The sequence below is a fragment of the Rhinoderma darwinii genome, chromosome 5 (genome assembly GCF_050947455.1).
Source record: "Rhinoderma darwinii isolate aRhiDar2 chromosome 5, aRhiDar2.hap1, whole genome shotgun sequence".
Taxonomy (NCBI): domain Eukaryota; kingdom Metazoa; phylum Chordata; class Amphibia; order Anura; family Rhinodermatidae; genus Rhinoderma; species Rhinoderma darwinii.
Genome location: NC_134691.1, coordinates 149,307,101 through 149,333,891, shown reverse-complemented (window position 1 = coordinate 149,333,891; position 26,791 = coordinate 149,307,101). Strand labels below are relative to the sequence as shown.

At 44.1% G+C, this 26,791-nt stretch overlaps 1 protein-coding gene across 2 annotated transcripts in view; it reads left to right on the top strand.

Annotated features, from left to right (window-relative positions):
* The window catches only part of HIVEP1 (HIVEP zinc finger 1), a 245,536-nt gene that overhangs the window by 6,330 nt on the left and 212,415 nt on the right, over positions 1–26,791 (top strand). The window contains exons 1-2 of one of the 2 annotated variants that reach the window (XM_075826631.1): positions 17,757–17,892; positions 18,120–18,271. In XM_075826631.1, coding sequence (XP_075682746.1) covers positions 18,232–18,271 — 40 coding nt within the window. In that variant the 5' untranslated portion in view covers positions 17,757–17,892; positions 18,120–18,231. Of the gene's footprint in view, positions 1–17,756; positions 17,893–18,119; positions 18,272–26,791 lie in introns of those variants that run through there. The other variant, XM_075826632.1, reaches the window with a different exon arrangement.

Sequence of the window (26,791 nt, the reverse complement as noted above, 5' to 3'; positions counted from 1 at the left end):
ACATAGCTTGTTTTTTTGGGGGACAAGTTGTATTTTTTTAATAGCACCATTTTGTGGTACATTTAATTAGTTGACTAACATTTTTGGGTAATGGAAATAAAACAGAAATTTCGTCATTCTTTTTTGCGTCTTAAATTGACACCGTTTACCGTGTGGCATAAATAACGCTAACTTTATTCAGCGGGTCATTATGATTGCAGCTATATATATTTAAAATTATATCGTTTTTCTTTGTTTTACTACTTTTACACAGTAAAAACACTTTTTCGAAGTTATTTGTTTTTTGTCTTGCCATGTTTTAAGAACCATAACGTTTTTAATTTTTCTGCTAATGTAGCTGTATAAGGGCTTCTTTTTTTTTTTTTTGCAGGACGACTTGTAATTATTGGTACAATTTTGGAGTACATTTGACTTTTTCATCGATTTTTGACTAATTTTTTTTGAAGCCAGGATGAACAGAAAGCAGCAATTCTGGCATTGTTTTTGTATTTTATTTTTTTACAGGGTTCACCGTGCAGGTTAAATGTTTATAGTTTGGGTCGTTACATAGTAGAGCATTTAGGCTCCATGCACACGAACGTGCTTTTGCAGCCGTAATTCCCCCGAAAATCCATGGGAGAATTGCATTGATTTCTATGGGCCCATGCACACGTGCATGGCCTAGGAGCCTGGACCGCAGAAAGAACGGACATGTCTTATTACGGCCGTATTCTGTGGTCCAGGCTCATAGAAAATAATCGACGCGGCCGTATGCACGGCCCACGTTTTGCGGGTGACACTCCGCGGCACGTCGACCGGTGCATAAGGCTACGGTCGTGTGCATGAGGCCTTTGTAAGGAAAAAAAGTGTTGTTTTTTTATTTGGGATCTTTATTTATTAACTTTATTAAACGGTTTTTTTTTTAGTCCCACTATTTATTATCATTTGATCGCTTTTATAGTACACTGTAATACTTCTGTATTGCAGTGTATTATTGCTTGTCAGTGTTGTTATTGTTAGACCCCCGGCTGCCATAAAAACCATCTGCACCCTGCGATGCTCATTTCGATCCCGCCAGCTCGAGCAGGTCAGCTCCAAGCCTTCAGCTAACTCTGATAGCTGAGAGCAGGATACTTTTACTCCTCCCGACGGCTCTGCTTTATTCTGATGCAGCGTTGTAAAAAGGCTACTTCGTCAGAATAAAGCCCGTTTGTGACCGCCGTAAAAACACCTATGGGCGGTCACTAACGGGTTAAATGAAAATCAGTTTTATTCATCTGAATGGAACTTGCAGACATCCATGAACCTTCTGCAGAAACTTTGACCTTCAGGGTATGTGCACACACACTAATTACGTCCGTAATTGACGGACGTATTTCGGCCGCATGTACCGGACCGAACACAGTGCAGGGAGCCGGGCTCCTAGCATCATACTTATGTACGATGCTAGGAGTCCCTGCCTCTCTGCAGGACAACTGTCCCGTACTGTAATCATGTTTTCAGTACGGGACAGTAGTTCCACGGAGAGGCAGGGACTCCTAGCATCATACATAAGTATGATGCTAGGAGCCCGGCTCCCTGCACTGTGTTCGGTCCGGTACTTGCGGCCGAAATACGTCCGTCAATTACGGACGTAATTAGTGTGTGTGCACATACCCTCAGATGAATAGAACTGATTTTCAGTCACAGAAATGTCTGCCCTGTGGGACTGCACTCTGAGGCCTCATGCCCACTTCAGTCTTTTTCTTCAGGGTGCTAGCTGTTTTTCTGACGGCTAGCACCCTGACCCATCCATTTCAATGGGGCCATGCACACTTCAGTTTTTTGACGGTCCCGTTGCTCCGTTCCGATCAAAAGTAGAGCATGTCCTACTTTGGTCCGAGATTCCGTGACCGTGAGGCCCATGCGAGTCAATGGGGCCATCAAAAAAACTGAAGGCACCCGTGTGCCGTCCATGTGTGACGGAGCCGTTGCCTAGCAACGGCCGGGCGGGCAGAAATGCATTACAGAAATATTACACTAATCGGCAACCACTTGTCTCTATCAATCACTGATAGAGAAAAGAGGCTACTGATTAAAAATAAAATAAAAAGCAGTTCATACGTACCCAGTCGTTGTCTTGGTGACACGTACCTCTTTTTCCTCCAGTCCGACCTTCCTGTATGATGCGGCAGCCTGTGATTGGCTGCAGAGGCCACTGCAGCCTGTGATTGGCTGCTGAGGCGGTCACGTGGGATGAAGTGTCATCCCTGGAGGCCGGCCTTCTGATGTCATCCTGACGTGGGTGACCGCCACTATAGCCTGTGATTGGCTGCAGCGGTGACATGGCATGAAACGTCATCCCTGGAGGCCGGACAGGAGGAAAGTAAGTATAAACTTATTTTTTATTTCATTAAAATTGTATTTTCCGAGCGCCGGGCATGGTACTGGACAGGGTGCTGAAAGAGTTACCGCCGATCAGTGCTGCCCATGCACCCTGTACAGTGACTAGTGCTGAACAACCATGCTCTTTCAGCACCCTGGACAGTGCCATGCTCGGAAACGGAAACACGGAGTGCACACGGCCGCTAAAACGGGCACACGGATCCGTCAAAAAGGCAGTGAAAACGGTGTTGGAAGTGTGCACAAGGCCTTAGGCCGGATTTCCAGGGGTCGGATACGTTGCCTAAAACTACTCCGCATATCCAACCTAGAACCCGCAGCACATTCCGTCCGATAAACCCCGCACCACATTGTGGTGCAGTTTTTCAGGTGGAATTTCCGCTGCGAAAAAAACAAAAACAAAACTTTCAAAATTACCCCGTCTATAGTTGTGGCAACGCGTCCCTCCATTGACGTGCAGTTTGGCCGCCTGGGATGACGCTTCAGACCATGTGATCGCTGCAGCCTGTGATTGACTGCAGCTGTCCCATGGGATGAAACGTCATCCCAGGAGGCCAGCCTGGAAGCACAACAGAGGAAAGCATTGTTATGACAACGCCCGGGTTGTAAGTATACGTTTTTTGTTTGTTTCTGAGTTGCGGATTTTACATCCCCATTGAATTCAATGGAGAAAGTCTGCTGATGGTTTGTCCAATAGGGGCTGTGTAGAGAAAAGAGAAGCAGACCTTGGACTTATACCGGAGGAACCCCGATAGCAAGGGGAAGAGATTAAAGCGGCCCTGTCACCAGATTATAAATGCCCTATCTCCTACATAATCTGATTGGCGCTGTAATGTAGATAACAGTGGTTTTTATTTTGAAAAACGTTCATTTTTGAGCAAGTTATGAGCTAGTTTAGATTTATGCTAATGAGTTTCTCAATGGACAACTGGGTGTTTTTTTACTTTTTACCAACTGGGTGTTGTACAGAGGAGTGTATGAGGCTGGGAGAAGGTTTTTTTTTTTTTTTAACTTAATACATTTTTTTAGTTTATTTTGGTTTTAAATTTGTTAACCATTTTTTAAATTTGATTTTTTTTTTTTTTTTTTTTTTTTTTTTTGTCCCCCTATGGGAGTTTACCATAGATCGCTCATGCAATACTTCAATACTTGCGTATTGCAGTGTAATCCTTTTTTTTGCGCTCTGCTAATAAGATTTGACTCTGGCAAAAGTGGTGAGAGCGGTGTATAAAGGGCAAAAGTCGCAATTTGCACCGCAAATTACAACTTTTGGGCCCTTCTGCAAGTTTATTTAGACCACACCCTTTTGTGCTTGCCACGCCCCCTATTTGCATGTTACGCTATTGAATAAATATTTATTCCCTGAGCCTGCTGTATACTGCTGCATATAATATACCCCCTGATACTGCCCCAACGCAGTATATTGCCCCCATAGTGCTCTCCACAGTATAATGCCCCATTTCTACCCCCACGCTGTATAATGCCCCCACAGCAGCCCCAGTAGTGCATGATAAAAATAATCTACATACTCCCCTAACCCTGTTCCAATGACTAGTGGAGGAGATCCCTCTGCTCTTCTGGTCTGTGCGGCAATGGCGAAGACGGGCGTGATGACGTCACTGCCCTGCGTCCGGCAATACATAGTGAATGCGGTCCCCTGCTCTACCATTGGATTCAACTGTATTTGGGCCCTGAAGATGCAGATACAGTTTAAACTTGGGAAAAAAGTAATTGATAAAATCAAAATTCACAACGATTAATTGCGCTGAATTTTGATTTTTGGTTATTTTTCAATTAATTGCCGCCTAGTAGAAAGGTTGATAAATGACCACCATAGTGTACACTATTGTAAGCCTGGCTTAGCACTAACTAATTCTGTTTTAATTTTTGTTTTTCCTTTTTTGTTTAACTGTACAAGTAGTAAAAGAAACCACTGAAAGGGTAGCGCGGCATAAGACTGTAATGATACTATAGCTACCTATGAAAACCACACCAATAATAATGTACCCCTTTTTTTAATGACAGCCCCACCAACACATGCATAAAAACTCTTTTCTGAATCGCTCTGTACAGTTACAAATTATAGTGTATGTGGAATTGCTCACTTTCATTGTGTTTGTGCAGCCTCTGCTTGTCAATCCTTTGTAGCTAAATATACTCTCAAAATTGGAGTTGCTTTATCACACGTATAGATATGGATTTTTTTATTCTCTGTCTATTATAGATATAAATCTGGGTCAGTGTTTCAGGTCACACAATGAACTTTCCTGAATAACACTAAGACCTCATGCACACGGCGCGTGATTACGGCACGGCCATCCGCAAATCACGGACCACAAATGCGGCCCGTATAATGACTTGTCCTATTTTTTTACGGTCCGGGCTCTCGGCCAATGCACGGACCGTGGAAACCACGGTTGTGTGCATGGGCCCACAGAAATGAATGGGTCTTCAATTCATCCGCATTTTTAACTATGAATAACGGACACAAAAACACGTTTGTGCTGCATGAGACTTGGAAACGTGTACTGATTATTTTATACGATTTCCCCTAATTTTCATTAAATCTTTTATGATGACAAGTGAAGCAAAGTGTCTCATTGTTCTCATCCTAGAGGCCCCAGACCCGTGCACTAGATTAACAGTCAATTTTATGGCCCCTTTACTCTTTCAGGACCAGACAAATTTTCATTTTTAGGGCTGATTCAGACGACCGTGGCGTTTTTGCGCACGCAAAACACGCGGCGTTTTGCCTGCGCAAAAGCCACTTACCTGCTCCTTGAGGCAGCATCATATGATGCACGGCTGCGTGGTTTTCGGGCAGCCGCCATCATTATGACACGCCATTTGGATGTTTGTAAACAGAAAAGGCACGTGGTGCTTTTCTGTTTACATTCATCCTTTTGACAGCTGTTGCGCGAAACAGGCAGTTCACACGGAAGTGCTTCCGTGCGGCATGCGTGGTTTTCACGCACCCATTGACTTCAATGCGTGCGTGATGCGCGAACAGCGCACAAAGAAAGGACATGTCGTGAGTTTTACGCAACGCACTCCGCAAGACTGTCTGTACTGGCTCATAGACTTCTATTAGTCCATGCGAGCCGCGTGAAAACCACGCGACCTGCACGGACGCAATTCACGGTTGTCTGAATCGGCCCTAATTCTTTTGTTTTTTCCTCCCTGCCTTCAAAAGGTCATAACTTTTTTTTTTTTTTTTGACACCGCCATATGAGGGCTTCATTTTGACGCAAGAAGTTGTACTTTCTAACGGTACTATTTAATAGTGTGTGTGTACTGGGAAGCTAGAAAAAAATTCTGAATGGAATTGGAAAAAAACAGCAGTTCCTCCATTTTCTTGTGGGTTTTGTTTTTACAGTGTTCACTGTACGGTGAAAATGACACATTATCTTTATTTTGCGGGTCAGTACAATCACGGTGCTACCAAATTTATATAGTTTTCATCATGTTTTAGTACCTAATTTTTTTGCACCGCCTTATTTTGACCCCTGTATTTTTTTATATTTCTGTGTACAGAGCTGTGTAAGGTGTCATTTTGTAAGTGGAAAGATGTCGTTTCATTACCATTTTGGGGAATCTCAGGCATTTCGATAACTTTTTTTTATTCAATTCTTTGGTGGGTTGAAGTGGCAAAAAAAAAAACTTTGAATAGGCCATTTTGACCTTTTTTTTTCCTGCTACGACGTTTACCTTTATTGGATAAATATTTTTATCGTTTGGCGATTTTCAGACGTGGAGATGCCTAATGTTTGTTTATTATTGTTTTTTATATGTGATCTAAGAAAAGGGGGGTGATTTGAACTTTTTGATATATATAGCCCTAGGGGGCTTGAACCTGCGATCATTCGATCGCTTATGCCATAGACTGCAATATTGCAGTCTATGGCAAAATCAGTGCATTACTATTGAGACCAGCCAGAAGCAAATCTCCATAGCAATCTTCCTATAGCAGGGCCGGGAGCGTTCACAAGGCTCCCAAATACTACAGGAATACACCGGCTCGAGATCTCGTCGTGTGGGATCCGGTGAACGGCCCTGAAGTGGAAGGGGCAGTATAAACCCCTCAGATGCCGGTAGTCACATCTGACACTGGCACCTGAGGGGTTAAATGCTTGTGATCAGATCAACACAGCAGAGACCAGGCGGCTATGGCGACTGTTCTGCTTCTGAGCGGGCGCCATATTTAAATACCCTTTCTTGACGTAAATCGCTGGTGGAGCGATGGGAAAGGGTTAAAATAACTTGTTTTGCTACAAGATGAAGTGAGTATTTTCTGGCCGCTCCATTTGGCCATAATAGCTGATTGCATCGGGTGGAATGGAACCTACACCGGGAAAATGTAATAGAAGGATTTATACGTCTTCTCTGCATCCACAGCTGATTTCATACTGAAGAAATCTGCAGTGTGAGAATGAGGCCTAAGGCCGGATTCCCACGTTGCGTAAAATTTCTGCAACGGAATTCTGTGTGGAAATTCCGCAACATTTGCAGTAGCAGCAAAGTGGATGAGATTAAGAAAATCTTATGCCCTCGCTGCGGAAAAAAACGTAGACGGCCTTAAAGAGGCTCTGTCACTAGATTTTGCAGCCCCTATCTGCTATTGCAGCAGATCGGCGCTGCAATGTAGATTACAGTAACGTTTTTATTTTTAAAAAACGAGCATTTTTGGCCAAGTTATGACCATTTTCGTATTTATGCAAATGAGGCTTGCAAAAGTACAACTGGGCGTGTTGAAAAGTAAAAGTACAACTGGGCGTGTATTATGTGCGTACATCGGGGCGTTTTTACTACTTTTACTAGCTGGGCGTTGTGTATAGAAGTATCATCCACTTCTCTTCAGAACGCCCAGCTTCTGGCAGTGCAGACACAGAGCGTGTTCTCCAGAGATCACGCTGTGTCGTCACTCACAGGTCCTGCATCGTGTCAGACGAGCGAGGACACATCGGCACCAGAGGCTACAGATGATTCTGCAGCAGCATCGGCGTTAGCAGGTAAGTCAATGTAGCTACTTACCTGCAAATGCTGATGCTGCTGCAGAATCATCTGTAGCCTCTGGTGCCGACACGATGCAGGACATGTGAGTGACGTCACAGCGTGATCTGCCAGAAGCTGGGCGTTGTGAAGAGAAGTGGATGATATTTCTCATCAGAACGCCCAGCTAGTAAAAGTAGTAAACACGCCCCGATGTACGCACATAATACACGCCCAGTTGTACTTTTACTTTAAACACGCCCACTTGGACTTTTGCAAGCCTCATTTGCATAAATACGAAAATGGTCATAACTTGGCCAAAAATGCTCGTTTTTTAAAAATAAAAACGTTACTGTAATCTACATTGCAGCGCCTATCTGCTGCAATAGCAGATAGTGGTTGCAAAATCTGGTGACAGAGCCTCTTTAATCCAGCTGCATTTTAGTGTCTCTATTACGACCGCAGGACTCTGCAACTCATCCCCCCCCCCCCCCCCCCCCGTGGTTCGAGTACACTGAATTCTATTCACCATGGAACCCTATGGTAATCGAAGTTTGGTTCACTATGGAAATCCATTATAGCGGCTGTAATATAAACACTAGGCTCGTACTTGATGATCAATCACAATGACCACTTTTGGCTAGAATTGGAAGTCTGGAGTAGTGCAGGCTTGTCAAGTTCTTCCACACCAAACTCTGTTAACCAGTAGTTTAAGACCCCTCCAAGGTCATTGTCACACTGAAAAGGCAGAACACCGTTCTCTGGAATTACCTTTTAGGCCCCATGCACACGGCCGTATTTTCATCTATCAGTAAATACTGTCCGGAAAAGCCGGCTCCGTAGGCATCCGTAATTCATCCGTATATACAGATTGGTATCCACAAATACGGTCCGTATTGCATCCGTATTTGATCCGTATATACTGATCCGTAAAAAAAAAAGGGGGGAGGCTGCAAATGATGTCATCAACATGTTGCCTTGCAATGCTTCATTAAATACAGACTGTTTACTGATGCGCATCCGTAGCCGTCCGTATTTACGGAAGTACCCATAGGCTTCTATGAGAGAGTCTGTGCCGTAATTACTGACAAGAATAGGACAGGTGGTAAAATTTATTCAGTATGGACAGCCATCAGTGAATATACTGAAAGGTGTCCGTGGCCAATAGAAATGAATGGGTCTGTAATTACTGATGAAAAATACAATCGTGTACATGGGGCCATAGCCTCATGCACACGGCCGTGCCCGTAATCACGGCCCGCTATTGCGGGCACGGCTGTGGGCCACAGCCCACATTTTCGACCCGTGCTCCAGTATGGGAGCATGGCCCGTAAAACACAAAAGATAGGACATGTTCTATATTTTGCGGTACAGTTCTACGGCACGGACACCTATCCGTAGCGATACGGAAAGGCGTCCGTGGCCAATAGAACTGAATTGATCCGCAATTACGGAGATTTTTTACGGTCGTGTGCTTGGGGCCTTATGCTGTAGCATCACAATTTCTCTTTACCTGAAATAAGTGGCCTAGCAAAACGGTGACAAACATACCCAGATTATTGTTTAGAAATTTGCATTTGTTCTGGAAGTATTTTCCAGGCATAGATGCCAAAACCAGATTCTGCTGCCAAGTACTAAAATGCCATTCATTGCTTTTAGGAAAGTGTTTCCATTGGTCCAGAGCCCATTGGTGGGGTGCTTTATGCAATTCCAGCCACATCATGGAATTGGAAATTGTGATCCTCAAGTACATCAGTTTAGTCAGGGAAACCAGCCCATGAATGCATGAATTTCTGCACATGGTTTAGTGTCTGTCTATTTCTGTTAGGTTGTTTGCATACTTTTAATTTTGCCTTGATTTTACATTCCATTTGACTATCTTTGTTGATGCTAAAATGTCCTTCCACACAAGACACAAATTTACATGTAACAATGTTTCAACAAGTAGTTGATAACAAACCACAAAGCTTCCACTTCAAACTCCTCATAAGGTTAAAGTAATAATATAATCGCAGATCCAAACCCAGGTTTCATTCTTAAAGGGATTTTCCTGTTTTGAAAACCCTTTTCAAAATATACTATTAGGGATTTCTGAATAAATAGACGTGTGGGGTGTGTGTGTGTGTGTGTGTGTGTGTGTGTGTGTGTGTTTGGGGGGGTGCCATTCAGGATCCTCATCTATTAGCCAGAGTAGAGATTTTCTACAAAGAGTGTTTCTCACTCTGGAGGACGCAGCTTTATTTCCCCTATGGTGGCGCTGCAGGGAAAATGACTTGCTGCCAGGTTCACCCACATATTATAGCGGATTGCTGGGAGCCCCAACAGCGGGACATCCTGTAATCTGCATTTCTCCAGGGGGCCAATCTAACGCAAATTGATTGTCCAAAGTGGACAACCCCTTTAACACCACTGATGGATTTTTACACGTAAACCATTACCTTATCTTGCAGATGACTATTTTGATCTCTGTTTCCATGATCTACATCTGCTGATAATGATTGTTGAGGCAATTTACATGCACTGTCACTTAAAGGGGGTTTTACATAGGACGATTATCGGGCAGACGAGCGTTCGTATAAAGCTCGTTGCCGGGAAAGATCAGCAGATGACCGCACAAATGCTCGATCATATAACGGTCGTATCATTTTTAAAAAAGTAAAATATTATCGTTGTCGGCAGCACATCTCCCTGTGTAAACAGAGAGACGCGCTGCCGACATGATGATAATGGATGGGGACGAGCGATCGGAGTAACAACCGCTCTTTCCATCCATAGCTCCTTGTGACCGGAGCAAACGAGCGTCGATCAACGATGTCTCGTCGATCGGTGCTTGCTGCACTGGCCGCTTATCGGCCGGTGTAAAAGGGCCTTGAAAATCAATGTTAATTGAATCGAATGTAAAATTGAAAAAATAGCTTTAGCCTGCTCTGCCTACTTCTCCACAGCGCAGCATTTCTTTCACCAAAACATCCATTTCACAATAAAAGGACTTGCAAGTGGCAGGTGGAATTTGCCAAACTTTTCCTTTTGAAAGGTGACTGATACGGTGAAGGACGCAAATTAATGCCTGTTTATATCAGCGTTGTCTTTCTGTTGAGGGGTTTCGTCTGAGGTTTCCGTTTGCATCACCATTGATCTCAATGGTGACAGAAACTTTGCTAATGGTTTGCGTTGTCGAGCAATGGTTATGCAAACGGAAGCTAAGATTTCCATTTGCCTTTCCGTTGAGGGGTTCCCCCGACGGAAACCTCTGATGAAACCCCTCAACGGAAAGACTACGCTGATGTGAACACAGCCTTAGGCCTTATTAACACGAACGTGTTTCACGTCCGTGATACGCGCGTGACAATCATGCGCGTCACACGGACCTATGTAAGGCAATGGGGACATTCAGACATTCCGTGTTTTTCACGCAGCATGTCTCCGCTACGTGAAACTCCCGACATGTCCTATACTTGAGCGTTTTTTGCGCATCACGCACCCATTAAAGTCAATGGGTGCGTGAAAATCACGTGCAGCACACACGCACTTCCGTGTGCTGCGCGTGATTCGCGCAACAGTAGATCAAGAAATGAAGGGGAAAATAAAACCACCTCCTTCATTTCTTTTTCTAAACCTCAAAACCGCGTGTCATAAGGAAGGCATATGCGCAAAAATCACGCAGCCACGCACCAAACACTTATGACATGCAATGCGCAAAAACTCTGCGTTTTTTGCGCGTGCAAAACTCATGTGTGAATTTCGCCTTAGAGGATTTTCAGCTAACCTCCGTCGGACTGGCTTAAATCTATGTAACTTTTTTATTTTATTTTTTAAGTATGGCATAGCGTAGTAGACTGCTTTTCCATTCGGAGGGATCCCACAAAAAATCTAATCCAATGTGAAAGTTTTTGTGTTTTTTTTAGCATGGGCGCTAATGGGTGTCATATGCCGCCGTATGGCATACATCACAGGTGTATGTTTAACGTATGTCATGGCTTTTCAATAGCCTTTCATGATGTATATGTTAGGCCTTATTCACAAGACCGTAGTGGTGTGCACAGCCGTGATTTGCGGCTCAGACGGCTGCGGAGTGCACGCAAATCGCCGGCCATGCACGTGGCTGCGTGCATTCATTTCAATGAGCCTAATTTCAATAAGACATGTCCTATCTTTTTGCGGTCCAGGCTCCTGGGCAATGCACGGACCATGGAAACCACGGTCGTGTGCATGGGCCCATTGAAATAAATGGGGCCGAAATTTACCCGCCTATTTGTGGGTTAATTGGGGCCACAAAAATATTTTCGTGTGCATGGGGCCTTAATTGGATACCATTAGTCAATGGGAGATGTGTGTGTGTGTTAAACGGATGCCTAATTGTGGCCCATAGAGTATAATGGTATCCGTTTAACGTATATGTCAGATCCCACATTAAAAAAGTTGTCCGGTTTCAGCAAATTTATTATTTTTGTGTAATTAAGTTGTGCAATATTCCAACATACTTTCTGTATTAACCCGTTAGTGACCGGCCCATAGTCTTTTTACGTCGGTCACTAACGGGCCTTATTCCGATGCCATAGACTTTTTACGTCGCGGAATCGGAATAAGTAAACAGAGCAGGGAGCTGTCAAATCTCCCTGCTCTCAGCTGCCAGAGGCAGCTGAGGGCTGGGGGCGTCCCTGCTCTGCCGGGTGAGATCGATATCAGTATCGATCTCACCCGTTTAACCCCTCAGATGCGGTGCTCAATAGCGTGCACCGCATCTGAGTGGTTTTGGAGAGAGGGAGGGAGCTCCCTCTCTCTCCCACTGACACCCGGCGATAAGATCGCCGAGTGTCTGTGTCTCCCATGGCAGCCGGGGGCCTAATAAATGCCTCCAGGTCTGCCTGTAGTGAATGCCTGCTAGATCATGCCGCAGGCATGACCTAGCAGATGCCTGTCTGTTTTAAACGGACAGGCAGTAATACACTGCAATACAAAAGTATTGCAGTGTATTATAATAGCGATCGGAGGATCGCATAGTGAAGTCCCCTAGTGGGACTAGTAAAAAAGTAAAAAAAAAAGTATAAAGTTAATTAAAAAAAAGTGAAAAAAAAATGAAAAACCCACTTTTTCCCTTACAAAATTCTTTAGTATTAAAAAAACTAAATAAAGTTAAATAGTTACACATATTTGGTATTGCCGGGTCCGTAACGACCCCGACTATAAAGCTATTACATTACTTAACCCGCACGGTGAACGGCGTAAAAAATGTAATAAAAAACTATGGAAAAATTGCTGTTTTCTGTGAATCCTGACTTTAAAAAAATGTGATTATAAAGTGATCAAAAAGTCGCATCTACTCCAAAATGGTACCAATAAAAACTACAAGTCGTCCCGCAAAAAAAAAACCATCATACAAACGCATCGGCGAAAAAATAAAAACGTTACGGCTCCTCAAATAAGGAGACCCAAAAACAATCGTAACAACCCGCTGAATAAAGTTATTGTGTTATTTATACCACATGGTAAACGGCGTAGATTTAAGACGCAAAAAAGAGTGGCGAAATGCCAGATTCCCCCCCCCCCAAAAAAAGTTAATAAAAGTTAATCAATAAATAATATGTACCTAAAAATTGTGCTATTAAAAAATACAACTTGTCCCACAAAAAACAAGACCTTATACAGCTATGTCGATGCAAAAATAAAAAAAGTTATAGCTCTTGGAATGCGACGATGGAAAAACGTAAAAAATAGCCTGGTCATTAAGGTCTAAAATAGGCTGGGCATTAAGGGGTTAAATCTTCATGGTTTTCATGATCTCTGCTTGTTGTTATTCAGTAGGAACATTCATTGTTTACTTGCAGTAGATAAAATTCTGTCTATGGTCATGTGATGACACGCAGGTGCACGGCTCGTTACAGTTAGTTATCAGAGCTGTGTCTTCTAACGATCCCAGCACCTGTGTGTCCATCACATGTCCATGGACAGAATTGTGTCCACTGTAAATAAACAATGAATGCTCCTACTCAATAACAACAAGCAGAGATCTTGAAAACCATGAGGAATTAACACAAAGTATATAGGAAAATTGTATAACTTGTAACTATACAAAAAATAACATTAATTTGCTCAAAGTGGACAACCCCTTTAAGGCATCTGTCACGGCCTATGTGTAACGTGTACGTCTGGAGCTTTCCCCAGCAATGTGATGACGTTAAACGTGATGCACAGAGCCTAATTTAGTTGTCAGGCTTTACAATTTGTTTCTGTATGGTCATCAGTCATAAAGCTTGCAGTCTACGTGTACCTTTTGTAGCGCAGTGTCAGCGATATTCTCTCTGGCTATGTGTGTATTTTCAAAACCCGTATATCAGTGTCACCAGAGTGAAAGCAGCCCAAAATGATAAATTCACAAACCACAATATCCTGCAGGAACATTAACAGAACATTTGATTTTCCACGTTTCGTCAAGAGATATGTTCAAATGTTTTGAAGTTTTACCGGTAGTTCCAATATAAAAAGCTCATACATTCAGGTCCAGATTTTACCGCCGTGCACACTTTTGCAAAGCAATTTTTTTATTACGTGTCAATGCGGTGGAATCATCACACCCCAGATTGAATACAGACCCCAGAATAAATTCATTTGAAATGATCTGCACTTGGCATTGGCAGGTACTTTACGTAGATTGTAGAGAAGACTGACCACTCAAAGTCAGACTGATCCTGCACGATTCTTCCCCACTGCTCAAAATGACCATTTCATTTTTTATGCCAATTTAATTGTTTAAGATAATGTTAATGTATCGTTTTAAAGTGAAGTTTACAGATGAGCGAAACGATTCAACACATTAAATCCGGTCTGAATTTTCTACGTTTCGGATTCGCCGAATTCAGAAGCCTTTGGGGTTTGTGGTGCACGAATGGCGGTAAAATTATGGTCTCCTCCCCCCCCCCCCCCATAATGCCTTGCAGTCATCCTTGCCAAAGTGCACTGCGGTTGTCCCTCCCTCTACCCATATATGTTGCTGTCATATACCTTGCCATTACTTGCTGGCTTGGTGTTAGAGGCTCTGTCACCAGCCTCTCTAAAGAGCTTGAAAGGGGTTGGATTTAACTTCGATATAGTCCTAGAGGACATCAGAGAGTCGGACACGAGTTTTCAGGGCACTTTGATTAGTGACGAATTTATTTGGACTCAATCGGACAGTCAATTCGACTGCGTTGGACCCAAAACAAATTTTGTGAAATTCGCTCCTATCTAATCATATTGTTACCTATGGAAGTCCTGAGATTTTATATTTTTATGGGCTTATTCAGACGAACGTGATATACGTCTGATTTTCACGTGCGTTGCACGGACCTATATTAGTCTATTGGGCTGTGCAGACAGTTGCGTGATTTTTGTCACGACATGTCCGTTCTTGGTGCGTTTTTCGCGCATCACGCACCCATTGAAGTCAATGGGTGCGTGAATATCATGCATGCCACACGGAAGCACTTCCGTGGGACGCACGTGATTCGCGCAACAGCAGTGAAAAGGATGAATGAAAACAGAAAAGCACCACGTACTTTTCTGTTTACAAACATCCAAACGGAGTGTCATAATGATGGCGGCTGCGCGAAAATCACGCAGCCGCGCATTATAAAGGGCTGACACGGAGCTGTTAAATGCCTTTTGCGCACCCAAAACGCTCGTGTGAATCCGGCCTTAAGGTAACTGAGTCACAATTCTAACTAGAGCAGGGGTGTGCAATCTTTTTTTTGGTCCTAGGACCACATTGTTCACTTCCACTCACAAAGGCCTCAATACAACTTGTATGGGTATTCCCATCTGAGACATATCGGCTGTATATGTCATAAATGTCTGATAGATGGAACTTCCACTTATTCTGACAATAGGGATCCCCTGCTCCCTCTTTTCCAGTGTGGAAGCGTCAAGGTGGCCACGTAGAAGCACGGTTCTCTCCACGTAGTTTGTGGGAGATACTCCCATAAACTACAATGGAAAGATCTGCATTTCTACACAGACTCCTCTCAACTTCATCTCTTCCTCTATAGAGGCCCAAACCGAGAGGAGTCCCAAATATGAGACTGTCAGAAAAGGTTAGGGGCTGCACAAAATAGCATCGCGGGCCGCAGGTTTTGCACCCTTGCTATAGTCATCCTATTAATAATCTTCGTATCTTCAGTGCCTTAAGAAAAGCTTGTCTGTTAGATGCACTGGCCATGTACCTACATACTGCAACTAGCCCCTTTGTCCTACCCTTGCCCAGAATGCAGGAGATGTTCTTTTATACCCTAGCTCCAGTGATCTGCCAAATAGTTTAGTAGAAAGCTGGCATACCAGACGATGGTGTGTTAATGCCTGCTGCTCCGCACTGTCCCTCCCATTCTCAACACTGTGCAGAGAGGTGGGAATGAGGCAGTCTCCTCTCATTGTCCTTGAAAGTCATCCTCCCATCTGAAATGATAGACGCTTCCATCTCTGGTCCATATCTTCTCACACGGCATACAACATTACACTACCATAGCGTGAGAAATAAGGAGTGTGTCATGTATGCAAATCCCACTGTGTATAGCGGAGACACGGCTCATAATGGAACAAAGGAAATCTGTGATGACGTCGGCTTATCAAAACGATGATGTCATTTCTGGTGCAACACTACACTGCACGTGACTGTATACACGTGTACCAACAGAAAATGACTCGTGTGTATTGCGTTTTTTTTTTTTTTCTTTTTTCTAAGGAACTTTTTTGGAAGAAGTGTTGTTCTCAAAAGAAAGGAGTTTATCACCAGTTAATGCAGTCGGCCGCTGTTTTCTCCTTCTTGTGTATATTTGTTATTGCAGGATATAATATACATTGGTTGCCACTATGTCCAAACGCTTTCTTCTAGCTCTGATCATTGCAGATCTTGGTCTACTGGTAGTCATTGTGCATCCATAGTCCCTATGTAGCATGTGTCCAGGGCAGATAGACTTCCATTGAGTTCTAGATTAATTGTTACATTGTCACACTTTTCAATTAGAGGAAATTGCTATAAAGTTGCGTGTGATTTTATTGAGTCTTAGACACTTTTGGACAGTTCTGCACATCTTTTTTTATTTATTTTTTTGCAGCCTTGTAGTTACTGATTAAAAAAAACAAGAATCTGTAACATTGTATAAAACAAGTAATTGTGAAAGAACAATACAATTCTTATACTGGAGGAATGCTAGCTGATGACTGTAGGTAAATGTAATACATGATTTCTGCTGACAGGTGGAAGAACTTACATCTTCCTTATTTAGTTTTCCATTCATTACTATAAAAAACGCATTCTGAATCCACCAGAAAGAGATTTATTGTCTCCTTTTTATGTGTCATTTGTAGATGATTGTTATAGAAAAAACTGTCCTCACTGTCACAATGCTACAACTGTACGTTAGAAGTTCTACTGAGGTCTAATAGGCGTATGGTGAAGCAAGCTGGACATAACCGCACATCCACGTTCACAAGTCTGTATACAGTCTGCAGGAGGATCTGTATGACTAGCAGCAAGTAGTGGAGTCTCCCCGCAGCTCTAATCCTCTTGGGTTCCTGTAAGGCGCTCTATGTTGCACAGGGGTTTCCCCAAGCTCCTCCCCCCAGATTCATTCATATTTTTTCACTCTGTTCGTTCCTTCCCCCTTTTTGCTGCACATAATTCAGCCATCCTGTAATCGCCTCTTGTCTATTCCAGACTGTCAAGTGTATGAATGCCGCTCGATCTGTGCCCTGCTGCATCCAAACCCCTCATTAATGCCCCCCAGTACTGGTGAAAGCCCACCCTCCCTCATGCTTCCAGGCTACTCATGGCACCCTGCCTTTTCTCAGCACTAACACTCAAGTCCATCCTCTAGTAGAGAGATGAGAATTAACCCATGCTATGCCTCTTTGCTTGTATAATGCCAGCCTGAAAATAGCTGCTGCAATCTGATAGATGAAGTGGCGAAGCCTTTACTTATCACCGCTGGCGCCTGAGATAGCGCATCACCTCTGTCTATTGTCTAGCACCCTTCCAGGATGTCAGTGTCAAGGCATTTGCACCAACATGGTGTGGAGTCCATCATTGTGAATCGCCACGCATCATTTGACTGCATTCATTTAATGAATAAATGGATCATATAACGCATGATCAGCTAAGCAATGTGAAGATGATCTAATAGGCCCTTCAGATGAGGTGATGCTGAGTCTGGTGTGGTCCCCTGCCTGTGTGGGGGTCCACGTAATGCTTTCTAAATCTGTTCATGTGAGCTTTCATTCACAGGCTACCAAATGTTATCCATTTCTCTGTCTCCGTCACCCCTTCCCTCCCTACCTCCCCCTTCCCTCCTCCTCTCCCGCTTTCTCTCTTCCTCCCTCTCTTTCCCTCCCCAGTATACTTGCTTGCAGTGTTGCAATAGGACGACAAGGCGTCCCGATTTGTAAAGCAGGCACATTAGTGGGCTGTGCACATCGCATGTGATTCATAAAACCATGAATGATCCAGAGGCGAGCAGCCAGCGAGCTCTTCATGTGCAGAATGATGCTGTTTTGTTTTGCCTTGCCCTGAAGGAGGTGTGCGTGCTGTAGATGTGTGCGAGGCTGCTGTACTTCTCTTTAGAGACCCCTTCCCTTTTTTTTTTTTACCTTTTAAAATACACTATTAGTTTCCATTGTGTCTTTATTATTTTTGCAGTGCTGTACATTTCAGGGGGTGTGGGAGGGGAGTGAAGTCCCAGACCATCCTGGCTCCCCCTTAGTCTTGTCTTCCCTCATGTTGTTTTTCTCCTTCCCTTGTTCAGCTGCTGGATTTACTGATACACTTGGCGGGTATATGGAGACTCCTCTCCGCCAGCACCGCTCTCCATTTTTGAGAAGGATAAACCAGGCTTCGGGAGGAGGAGGAGGAGGATCATGCCTCGGACAAAACAGATCCACCCCAGAAACCTAAGAGGTTAGCAAATGGTTTCTCTGTTGTGATGGTGTGCTTGTTTTGAGGGATGCATGCAGCTGTTTACCTGGTAAAGGTGGCAGTGCCAGCGAGGGAGGGAGATGCTCTGCAGCATGTCATTGTTTGGTAGCTGCAATCTTGTCCTGGATAGTCACGAGGAGGGCTTGGTGATATCATGTTCATCTTTCGCATCTTCTTGGCTAAGGCTAGAGATGGTAAAGTATACAGTGACCCCCAGATATGTAGCGTGGAGTATCCTTTGTCTATCTTCAGTCCGGTTACGTGTCCGTGTTGCTCGAATGCACTTACTCACGTTGAATTATAAGTTTTATGGATAACCTGATTATGTGATCGCAACCAAAACAATTCCGGGACAGAGTAGTTGTAGTAAAAGCACCTACACTTGTCAGAGCCTACAACATAACCTGGGCTGTAGGCCTCATGCCCGAGATTAGAACTAAGGTCAGTACGGGGCAAGGGTCACCCAGCTGATGTCCGTGCGATAACTTTATTGTCACAACGTAGAAAGAGAAGACATGCTGAATGTTCTGTAAGTTTATGTATGTTGTGTTATGTTCTACGGAACGGTCGTCTGTCACCACAATGTATAAAGAAGCCATTGGAATCGCATCATGTGCATTGTCTGTCAAATGGTATATTGCCAACGTTATAATGTGTTTGTCGGTGTTCACCATATACAGATTACAAAGATCTATTTTAATGTTTAGAATGCTGCAAAAATTGGCCTTGGGCTGTGTTCACACAGTTTTTTGCAGGAGGAAAATTCTGCCTCAAAATTCAGTTTGAGATTTTAAGGCAGATTTTGTCCTTCCTGCACGTCGTTTGCAGCGATTTTTGCGCCGTTTTTCGCCCGTGGCCATGGAGGTCTACAGGCAAAAAAATTCTGCGAAATACACTCTCTCTCTGCCTCCCATTGATGTCAATGGGAGGTCAGAGGTGTAAACGCGCGAAGATAGGGCATGTCCCTTCTTTATCCGGCAAGGCGGTTTTACCGCTCGCAGAAGAAAACCGCCCCTACCTCCCATTGAAATCAATGGGAGGCATTTTCGACCGGTTTTTGACGAGTTTTGCGGAGCGGTTTCCGCGCCAAAAAACTTGTCAAAAAACTCTGCGTGAACAGGCCCTTACTTTGCACATTTTGTGTGTGTGAACACAGCAGGGACATTGTATATATTTTTCCTGTAATTACAAGGACAAATCTGCCAACTCTTCGTTAGCCGTAATTATTGTCTAATGTATAATAATGAGTAAGACGGTTTAATAAACAAACACTCTGTTTATGCAACTGTGAAAGATATTGATTTGGCGTTGATCTGTTCTGTTTTACGTACTGTTATGTTACCTTACAACTGTATCGTTCTGGATCAGCTAGACACCTTGCATCCAACAAGTTGTGCTCTGCATTCCTGACAGCGCTGCCTCGCTGTCACTGTGGATTCCTTAGGCCGGCTTCTTGTATACACATTTATCACTAGGCTGGCATATACTGTACTTCTTGAAGGTATTTGGCTTCCTGTTAATGCTTTGACCTTGAGTATGTGCTTGAAAGTCACTTAAGCTAATCTGAACAGTGACCAGAAGCCACTTCTCGACTAAATCGCAACAAACCATGTTGGTCAAAAATACATAATTTGCTGCTAAAGATGGGATCTAGATGGTGAATTTCATCTTTACATTTGTTATGCTTCAACATATATATCATTGATCTTTTATCTGGTGGATCCTATTATTGTTTATCTCTTCCGAGATGGCCAATGTAGCCATCAAAGAGTGTTCCAGGAGAGAAGACCTCTCCAATGTAAGTTCTACTTTTCCGAATGGTGTCTCCCTTATGGCCCCACTCAAAGCTAATTTTAATATTTGGTATCTAGTTGTCCTTTAGTCCAGGCCTGGAGAAATCCTAGGTTGCCAGTGTTCGTAGAACGTGGCTGGTAGTGCCTAACTTTACTCCAGTAAGGATAAATTCACATGCAGTGGAATTTTTCTCCTTTGCAATGGTCGAAATCTATGGCAAATACACAATTTGCTAGGTGTGCTGAGAAGGTAAAAATCTGTAACGTGCCCTAAGATCCGCTCAGAATTTTTCCATTTTGAAAAATGCTACTGTAATTTTTTAATGGATTATCGGTGTGGAATCCTCTTCCCAGTAGTGACAGCATGCCCCCCCCCCCTCATTTCAATATTGAACATAACAGGGAAAGCCCCTTCCTCAGAAGGCAGCCACTGCAGAACCCACCCCCTTCCCAAAAAAAAATAAAAAAAACCCCCTCTGTCCTGCTCCCAGTTGTCACAGCCAGGTCCCCCATCCCCATGTACTCACCTGTACGCTACAGAAATGTGCCGCCTGCTGGGAGGAATCCGTGTACAGGCATCTTAGCGCCAGCTGCTGTGTATCAGACTCCTAGAAGGAAGACGTTTTCTGCACTGATTAAGTAACTCAATGCCCATACTCTCATCTCTTCAGTAAAAATGCTGACAACACAATTTTCTGAAGACTTTTAGAAACCATGTCTTACCATGGCTTATTTATTTCATGGGTCTCCTTACAGGAAAAGACCTGGTGCCAGGTCCCTCTACACACACTAGTGTTACCCGTCATACAAATATTGGATATTACTGAAAGGACAGAATGGGACAACTTGTTGCCTGTTTAATATGAAATTGGTTCAAATGTTGTATTTGGAAATTGCATAACTGGAATTTCCTAATATAATAGTATCATCTACATTGATCAGTTTGTAAGCGGGAGTATTCCTGAAATAACCATGACTCGCCATTAGTAGCAGCTTTTAACATTCCCTTCAACTTCTTATCTTAAAAGCCCCTTGTAAAAGGAATGGTATTTCTTATAACAATATATCAGGAAATTCTTATTTGTAATATAAATGTTAGAGCAACTACAGGTTGACGCTTCACTTTATATTAGACGGCAACACGAAGGGGAGCTCTGACTAGGACTGACTGCAACTACAGTAGGTGTTCAACTTCCACCCAGGATTAAACTTGGTTTCTGGTCAAGCTACTTTTTTCAGCGCCTGTTACGGTCTTCTCAATCCTGAGTGCCCACAGATGAACAGCTATATAGCCTAAGACCCCATTGCGGACCGTAATTTTGCTCTGCAATTACGGACCCATTCACTTCTATTGTCCACGGACACCATCCCGTATATTTACGGGGAGTTGTCCGGGACATAGAAAGCCGCCGCAAACGATAGGACATGTCATATCTTATGCTTTTTATGGTCTGTGCTCCCATATTTTATGCTAAGAGCGTGGTAAATTGGGTATGAGGCTGGTGGTCCTATCACACAAACTTGGGATCGCTACATGTTATTTAGGGTACTAATAGGTTTTGATTTTTACTTAGAAATATTGGCCCACGTTCACTAATCAGATTGCGCCAGTTTTTGGCGCAGACCTGCATGACGTGACAAATCTGTACAATGGCGCAAATCTATCCCCGCTCAAAGCAAATGAAGATTTCGTTTATGTTCTTTGACTGGCATATTTTACACCAGTCAAAGTGGACGAGAGACACCAGTCTTTGTAAATGTGGGTAAATAGGCGTTTTTTGAAAATGTGACAGCAGGAAGTGCCACCATATTAGTTTTCACCTATAAATGAGCTTCTGTACATGCTGTCAAAATGAGTTCTCACCAGGGCTCATTCGGTCCGGTTCACACTTTGCATTGAAGGTTTTCTTTTTTTGTTTTTTTTTCACCAAAACTAGGAATGGGTCTAAAAGACTAATAATGCTTTTAATTATGCCTCTCCTCCACAGAAAAAACTGCACCAAAACGGAAAAGTGTGAACTCGGCCTTTCTTGTGTTGAGCTTGTGCACCTGTTAGTTGGACATATCTAGGATGGACTTTCAGCCTCTGAATATAAACACATGTGTTCTATCCCATTAGATAGATCACAGCGCGATTCTAGCTCCGATCACGCTGGGCTGGAGTGAAGAGAAGTGTATGACGCTGATTGGTCCGTGTCATACAGTTTTCTATACAACGCCCACATCGTGAAAAGAAAAAAACAAAACTTACAGTTGGCCATTAATAGGAAATTAGCATAACTATAAAAAAAAAGACCATAACTTCGGAAATAATAAACAACTCCTGTGTTTTTTGTTTAAAAAAAAATTATCAGCATTAAAGTGCTTATTAGATTAGGTACGAGAGGGGGAAGTGATGAACTGGTGACAGAGCCTCTTTAAATAATGTTTTGACTTTGTAAGACGCGTGGGGAATGTCCGGCTCGTGGGCCGTATAAGGCCCGCAAGATCATTTTGTCCGACCCGACCTCACTTAGACCGTTCTGCCGCCGCGTCATTCGCTGCTTGGCTCTGTCTGCCCTACTCACTCACATTTAGGAGAAGGGCAGACCGAGTCAAGTATGGCAGCGGTGTGAGTGAGGTCGTTGCATGCCGGCCCAAGAGTGGACCAGTCCGGTCACCTGACCTGAGTCAGTGACGTGAGCTCAGATGATCGGACTGGTCCACTCCCGTCACAGCACGCCCCGACCTCACTCTGACCGCCGTGTCAGTCCCTCCTTGTCCGCCCACCCTACTCGCTCACATTTAGGAGAAGGGAAATGGAGCCAAGTATGGCGGCGGCGGTCTGAGTGAGGTCGGTGCGTGCCGGCCCAGGAGTGGACCAGTCAGGTGACTCAGGTCACGTGACTGTATTGGTCAACTCCCGGGCCGGCACAGTCCAGTCACCTGACCTCACTTCAGTGATGTGAGGTCAGGTGACTGGACTGGTCCACTCTCGTCACAGCGTGTCGTTCTCTCCTTGGCTCCGTCCGCTCGCCCTACTCACTTGAAGTGAGGTCAGGTGACATAAAGGGATCTTTTCTCATCAAAGGCATTTATGATATATCCACAGGATATGTCATAAATGTCAGATGGATGCGGGTCCCAGATGTATCTCTAGAACCGGGCCCCCTAAACCCCGTTCTACCTCTTTGTGTTGTGGCTGAAGCTTCTGATTTCCGACCATGAAGAAGAAAATGGCACAGCCTGCTGAGCTACGCTGTTTCCGTAAGTCCCATAGAGATAGGTGCGGGTCCCAGAGATCTGACGTTTATATCCTGTGGATATGTCATAAATGTCCCTGATGGGAAAACCCCTTTATGTAAGTAAGTCAGAACAACTTACTGCTGCGAGCAGTTCTTTTCAAAAGTTACGTAAAAGTCGACTGCTCCAGATTGACCGACGTAGCAACATCATCAATACCGGTTAACATCCCACACCTCACCAAAGAGAAGCAGTTCCAGCCATCACATTAGGGGTGAGTTAATTAAATGTTTGATCAAATATAGCAGGCTCATTTTTAAGTTGACAATTTTGTATGGCCCGCGAATGATGTTATAAATATCCAAATGACCCTTGGCAAAAAAAAAGGTTCCCCACCCCTGTTGTAAGGCAATGTTCACATCTGCGTTGTTCCATTCCATTGTTCTGCTCCGTCAGAAGAGCAGAACAAGTGAATAACGGAACCAACAATTCAGTTGCACAACGGACACCGCCGGTTGCTGACGGAATGCATTGACTTTAATAGGTTCCGTTGGCTTTCCGTCGGGGGGTTCGTGATTTTACCGGAAACAATAGCGCAGCATGCTGCACTATTGTCTCTGGTAATCCCTGCCAGATCTGCGACGGAGGCCCCTAACGGATCCTCCGACGCAGATGTGAAGCTTTATACGGGTCGTTACGATCGCTGCGATAACATATGTTTTGTTTTTTTATTATTTAAACATTTTTCCAACTTTTAAAAGAATACCACTTTTTATGGATAATCGAAATATAGTCATGGCAGGCCTAGAGGACTTTGCTGGGCCCCTGATTTCCCACGATATTGTTGCGTAGCTTTAATGGGGTGACAGAGGGAGCCACTACAGTCTCTGAGAAAAGTTTTACTTTAGGCGTGCATCTGAGGGTATGTTCACACAACGCAAAATACGTCTGAAATTACGGAGCTGTTTTCAGGCAAAAACCGCTCCTGAATTTCAGACATCTTTGCATGTACTCGCGTTTTTCGCGGCTTCTTTTACGGACATAATTGGAGCTGTTCTTCATTAGAGTCAATGAAAAACGGCTCCAAAAACGTCCCAAGAAGTGTCCTGCACTTTGACGCGGGCGTCTTTTTACGCGCCGTCTTTTGACAGCGAAGCGTAAAATTCCACCTCGTCTGAACAGAACATCGGAAGACCCATTGCAAGCAATGGGCAGATGTTTGCAGGCGTAATGGAGCCGTCTTTTCAGATGTAATTCGAGGCGTAAAACGCCTGATTTACGTCTGAAAATAGGTCGTGTGCACATACCCTAACCCTTTAGATGCAGCATCTAAGGGACTAAATAGCCGGCTGCTGCAGCAGGATGTCGGAAGTATATTACAAATAGAAACCCGCTACCAATGTTAGTGTCGCAGCTCCTGTGCCCATGCCATCAACTGGGCGTACTATTACATCCTATTGCAGTCAGAGGGGCACAATTAAAACGTTTTGTTGTGCAAATTTACGCGAACAGGTTAAGGGTATATTCAATGGCGGCAGATTTGTAGCAGAAATTTCTGCAACGCTCGATCATCTGAATTGAGATTGTTTATACACCGTGTGCGTGGATTTCTGCAAACCCTATTGAGATGAATAGGACCGTTACAGAAATTTGTGAAAATACACGAATGAAAGCTCGTCCATACGGTCATTGTGTAGACCTACACGTGGAATAAGGCCAATGAAACAGACATCAATATAGTGCAGGGCCCTGAGATTTTGGCTCTGGCACTGCACAAACCGTAACCAGCTCAATTCTTTACTCCCAGAAAACCTCTGCAAGTACCTGGGTTGTAAACTACATAAACACAGGATAAATTTTTCTTTGGCACCTGTATTCACTACGTTGTATTTTTCAGGAGCAGACACACATTTCTAAAAAATAAATATAGTTTTCATACTATTTTTGCTTAATTATGAATGTATATAGCAAAGATGAAAGTGGAATCAAACCCATATAATGAGGTATTAGGCCTCATTCCCACGACAGGGTTTCCCGGCCGGGTGCCGGCCGTTCATAAATCGGCCGGCACCCGGCTGCATTAGGAATAATAGACCCCTAATGGGGCTATTCAGACGACCGATTTTTTGACGGCTGGGAAAACCGGCCGTCAAAAAATAGGACATACTCTGTATGGGGCCAGGTAATACACGGCCATCACCGGGATGTGTCCCGAGTGATGGCCGGGTTTTCCGGCGCTTGCGCTCTATCTCCTCCTCACAGCGCAGAGTGCATGTGAGGAGGAGGAGTTGATGCCATTCTGACGAATGGCATCGCTGTACACGGTGTGGCAGGGCCGGGGTATACAGCAGGTGGAAGGGAGCGCTGCGCTGGCTCCCTTCCCCTGCTTGTTTTAAAAGCGCCCTTGCCCGGCGACACCTTCGATGGCGCCGCTAGCAGCTGCTGCGGCTGCTACTACTGTAGCGACGCCACTATAGCAGAGCAGGGAGGTATCTCCCTGCTCTGCTATGTGCTAGCCGCACTTTAGCTCCTTGAAGGAGCGGAATCCCCGTGTGTTCGGGGATTCCGCTCCTGGACAGAGCGCTTGATGTCTCTGTCCATATCTGGGCAGTGACATCAGGGGAAACTCCTGAAGCGGAATCCCCGAACACATGGGGATTCCCCTTCAGGAGTTGCCGCTGATGTCACTGCCCGGCCCGGCACGGATGCAAAACTTTATGCAAACCGGCCGGGCAGAATGGCCGATTTTACCGCCCAGCACTTGGGCTCGGGCGCGACCCGGTCGGGTGAATCCCGCCTTAGGGGGTCAGAAAGGCAGGGAGTTAGATTTATATTTTTGCCTCGCTACTTCTGAATTTTGAGTTTTTAATAAATATAACTGTTATGTGATTCATTATATGTACCTCCCTTAGATGGTACATTAGCACACAGCATCTAAATGGGGATGACGTTGGACATACACATTAGGATCTCTCAACATTCCATGGAATGAGAGAACTTCGCCTGTACCCCACAGACAGCCCAGCGGCCCCCACTCACATTAGAATGTGTTGATACAATCGCTTTATCATTTTAAAGATCTTATTTGCTGTGAGTGAATGAGAACATCTTGTTTACATTGAGGCTGCATAATATTTTATTACCATATATCCCCCAGAATCCGTTCTAGAAAAATGTTCAACGGAAAACATGAGAAATGGGATTCCACATGCAGAAGCTTATGTAACGATGAAAGTGTGCTGCTTTTCCAAGTGCCAATGTACTGGTTTACTTTGGCAAGTCTTTATGATTCTGGTCTGAATATGCATGAAGGTTCGGAGATTTACTTTAGGCGAGGCCTCTGAGCAGAATATTCCAGGATCAGGATGCTGAATGAGTACAGGATCACTTTAGTATCCCTTGAATGACCAGCCTCAAGAGTTAGAGAAGAAGTTCAGATCATAATGTGTAGATGGGTAAAAAACTGGTTCAGTGATCGAAAGCAGAG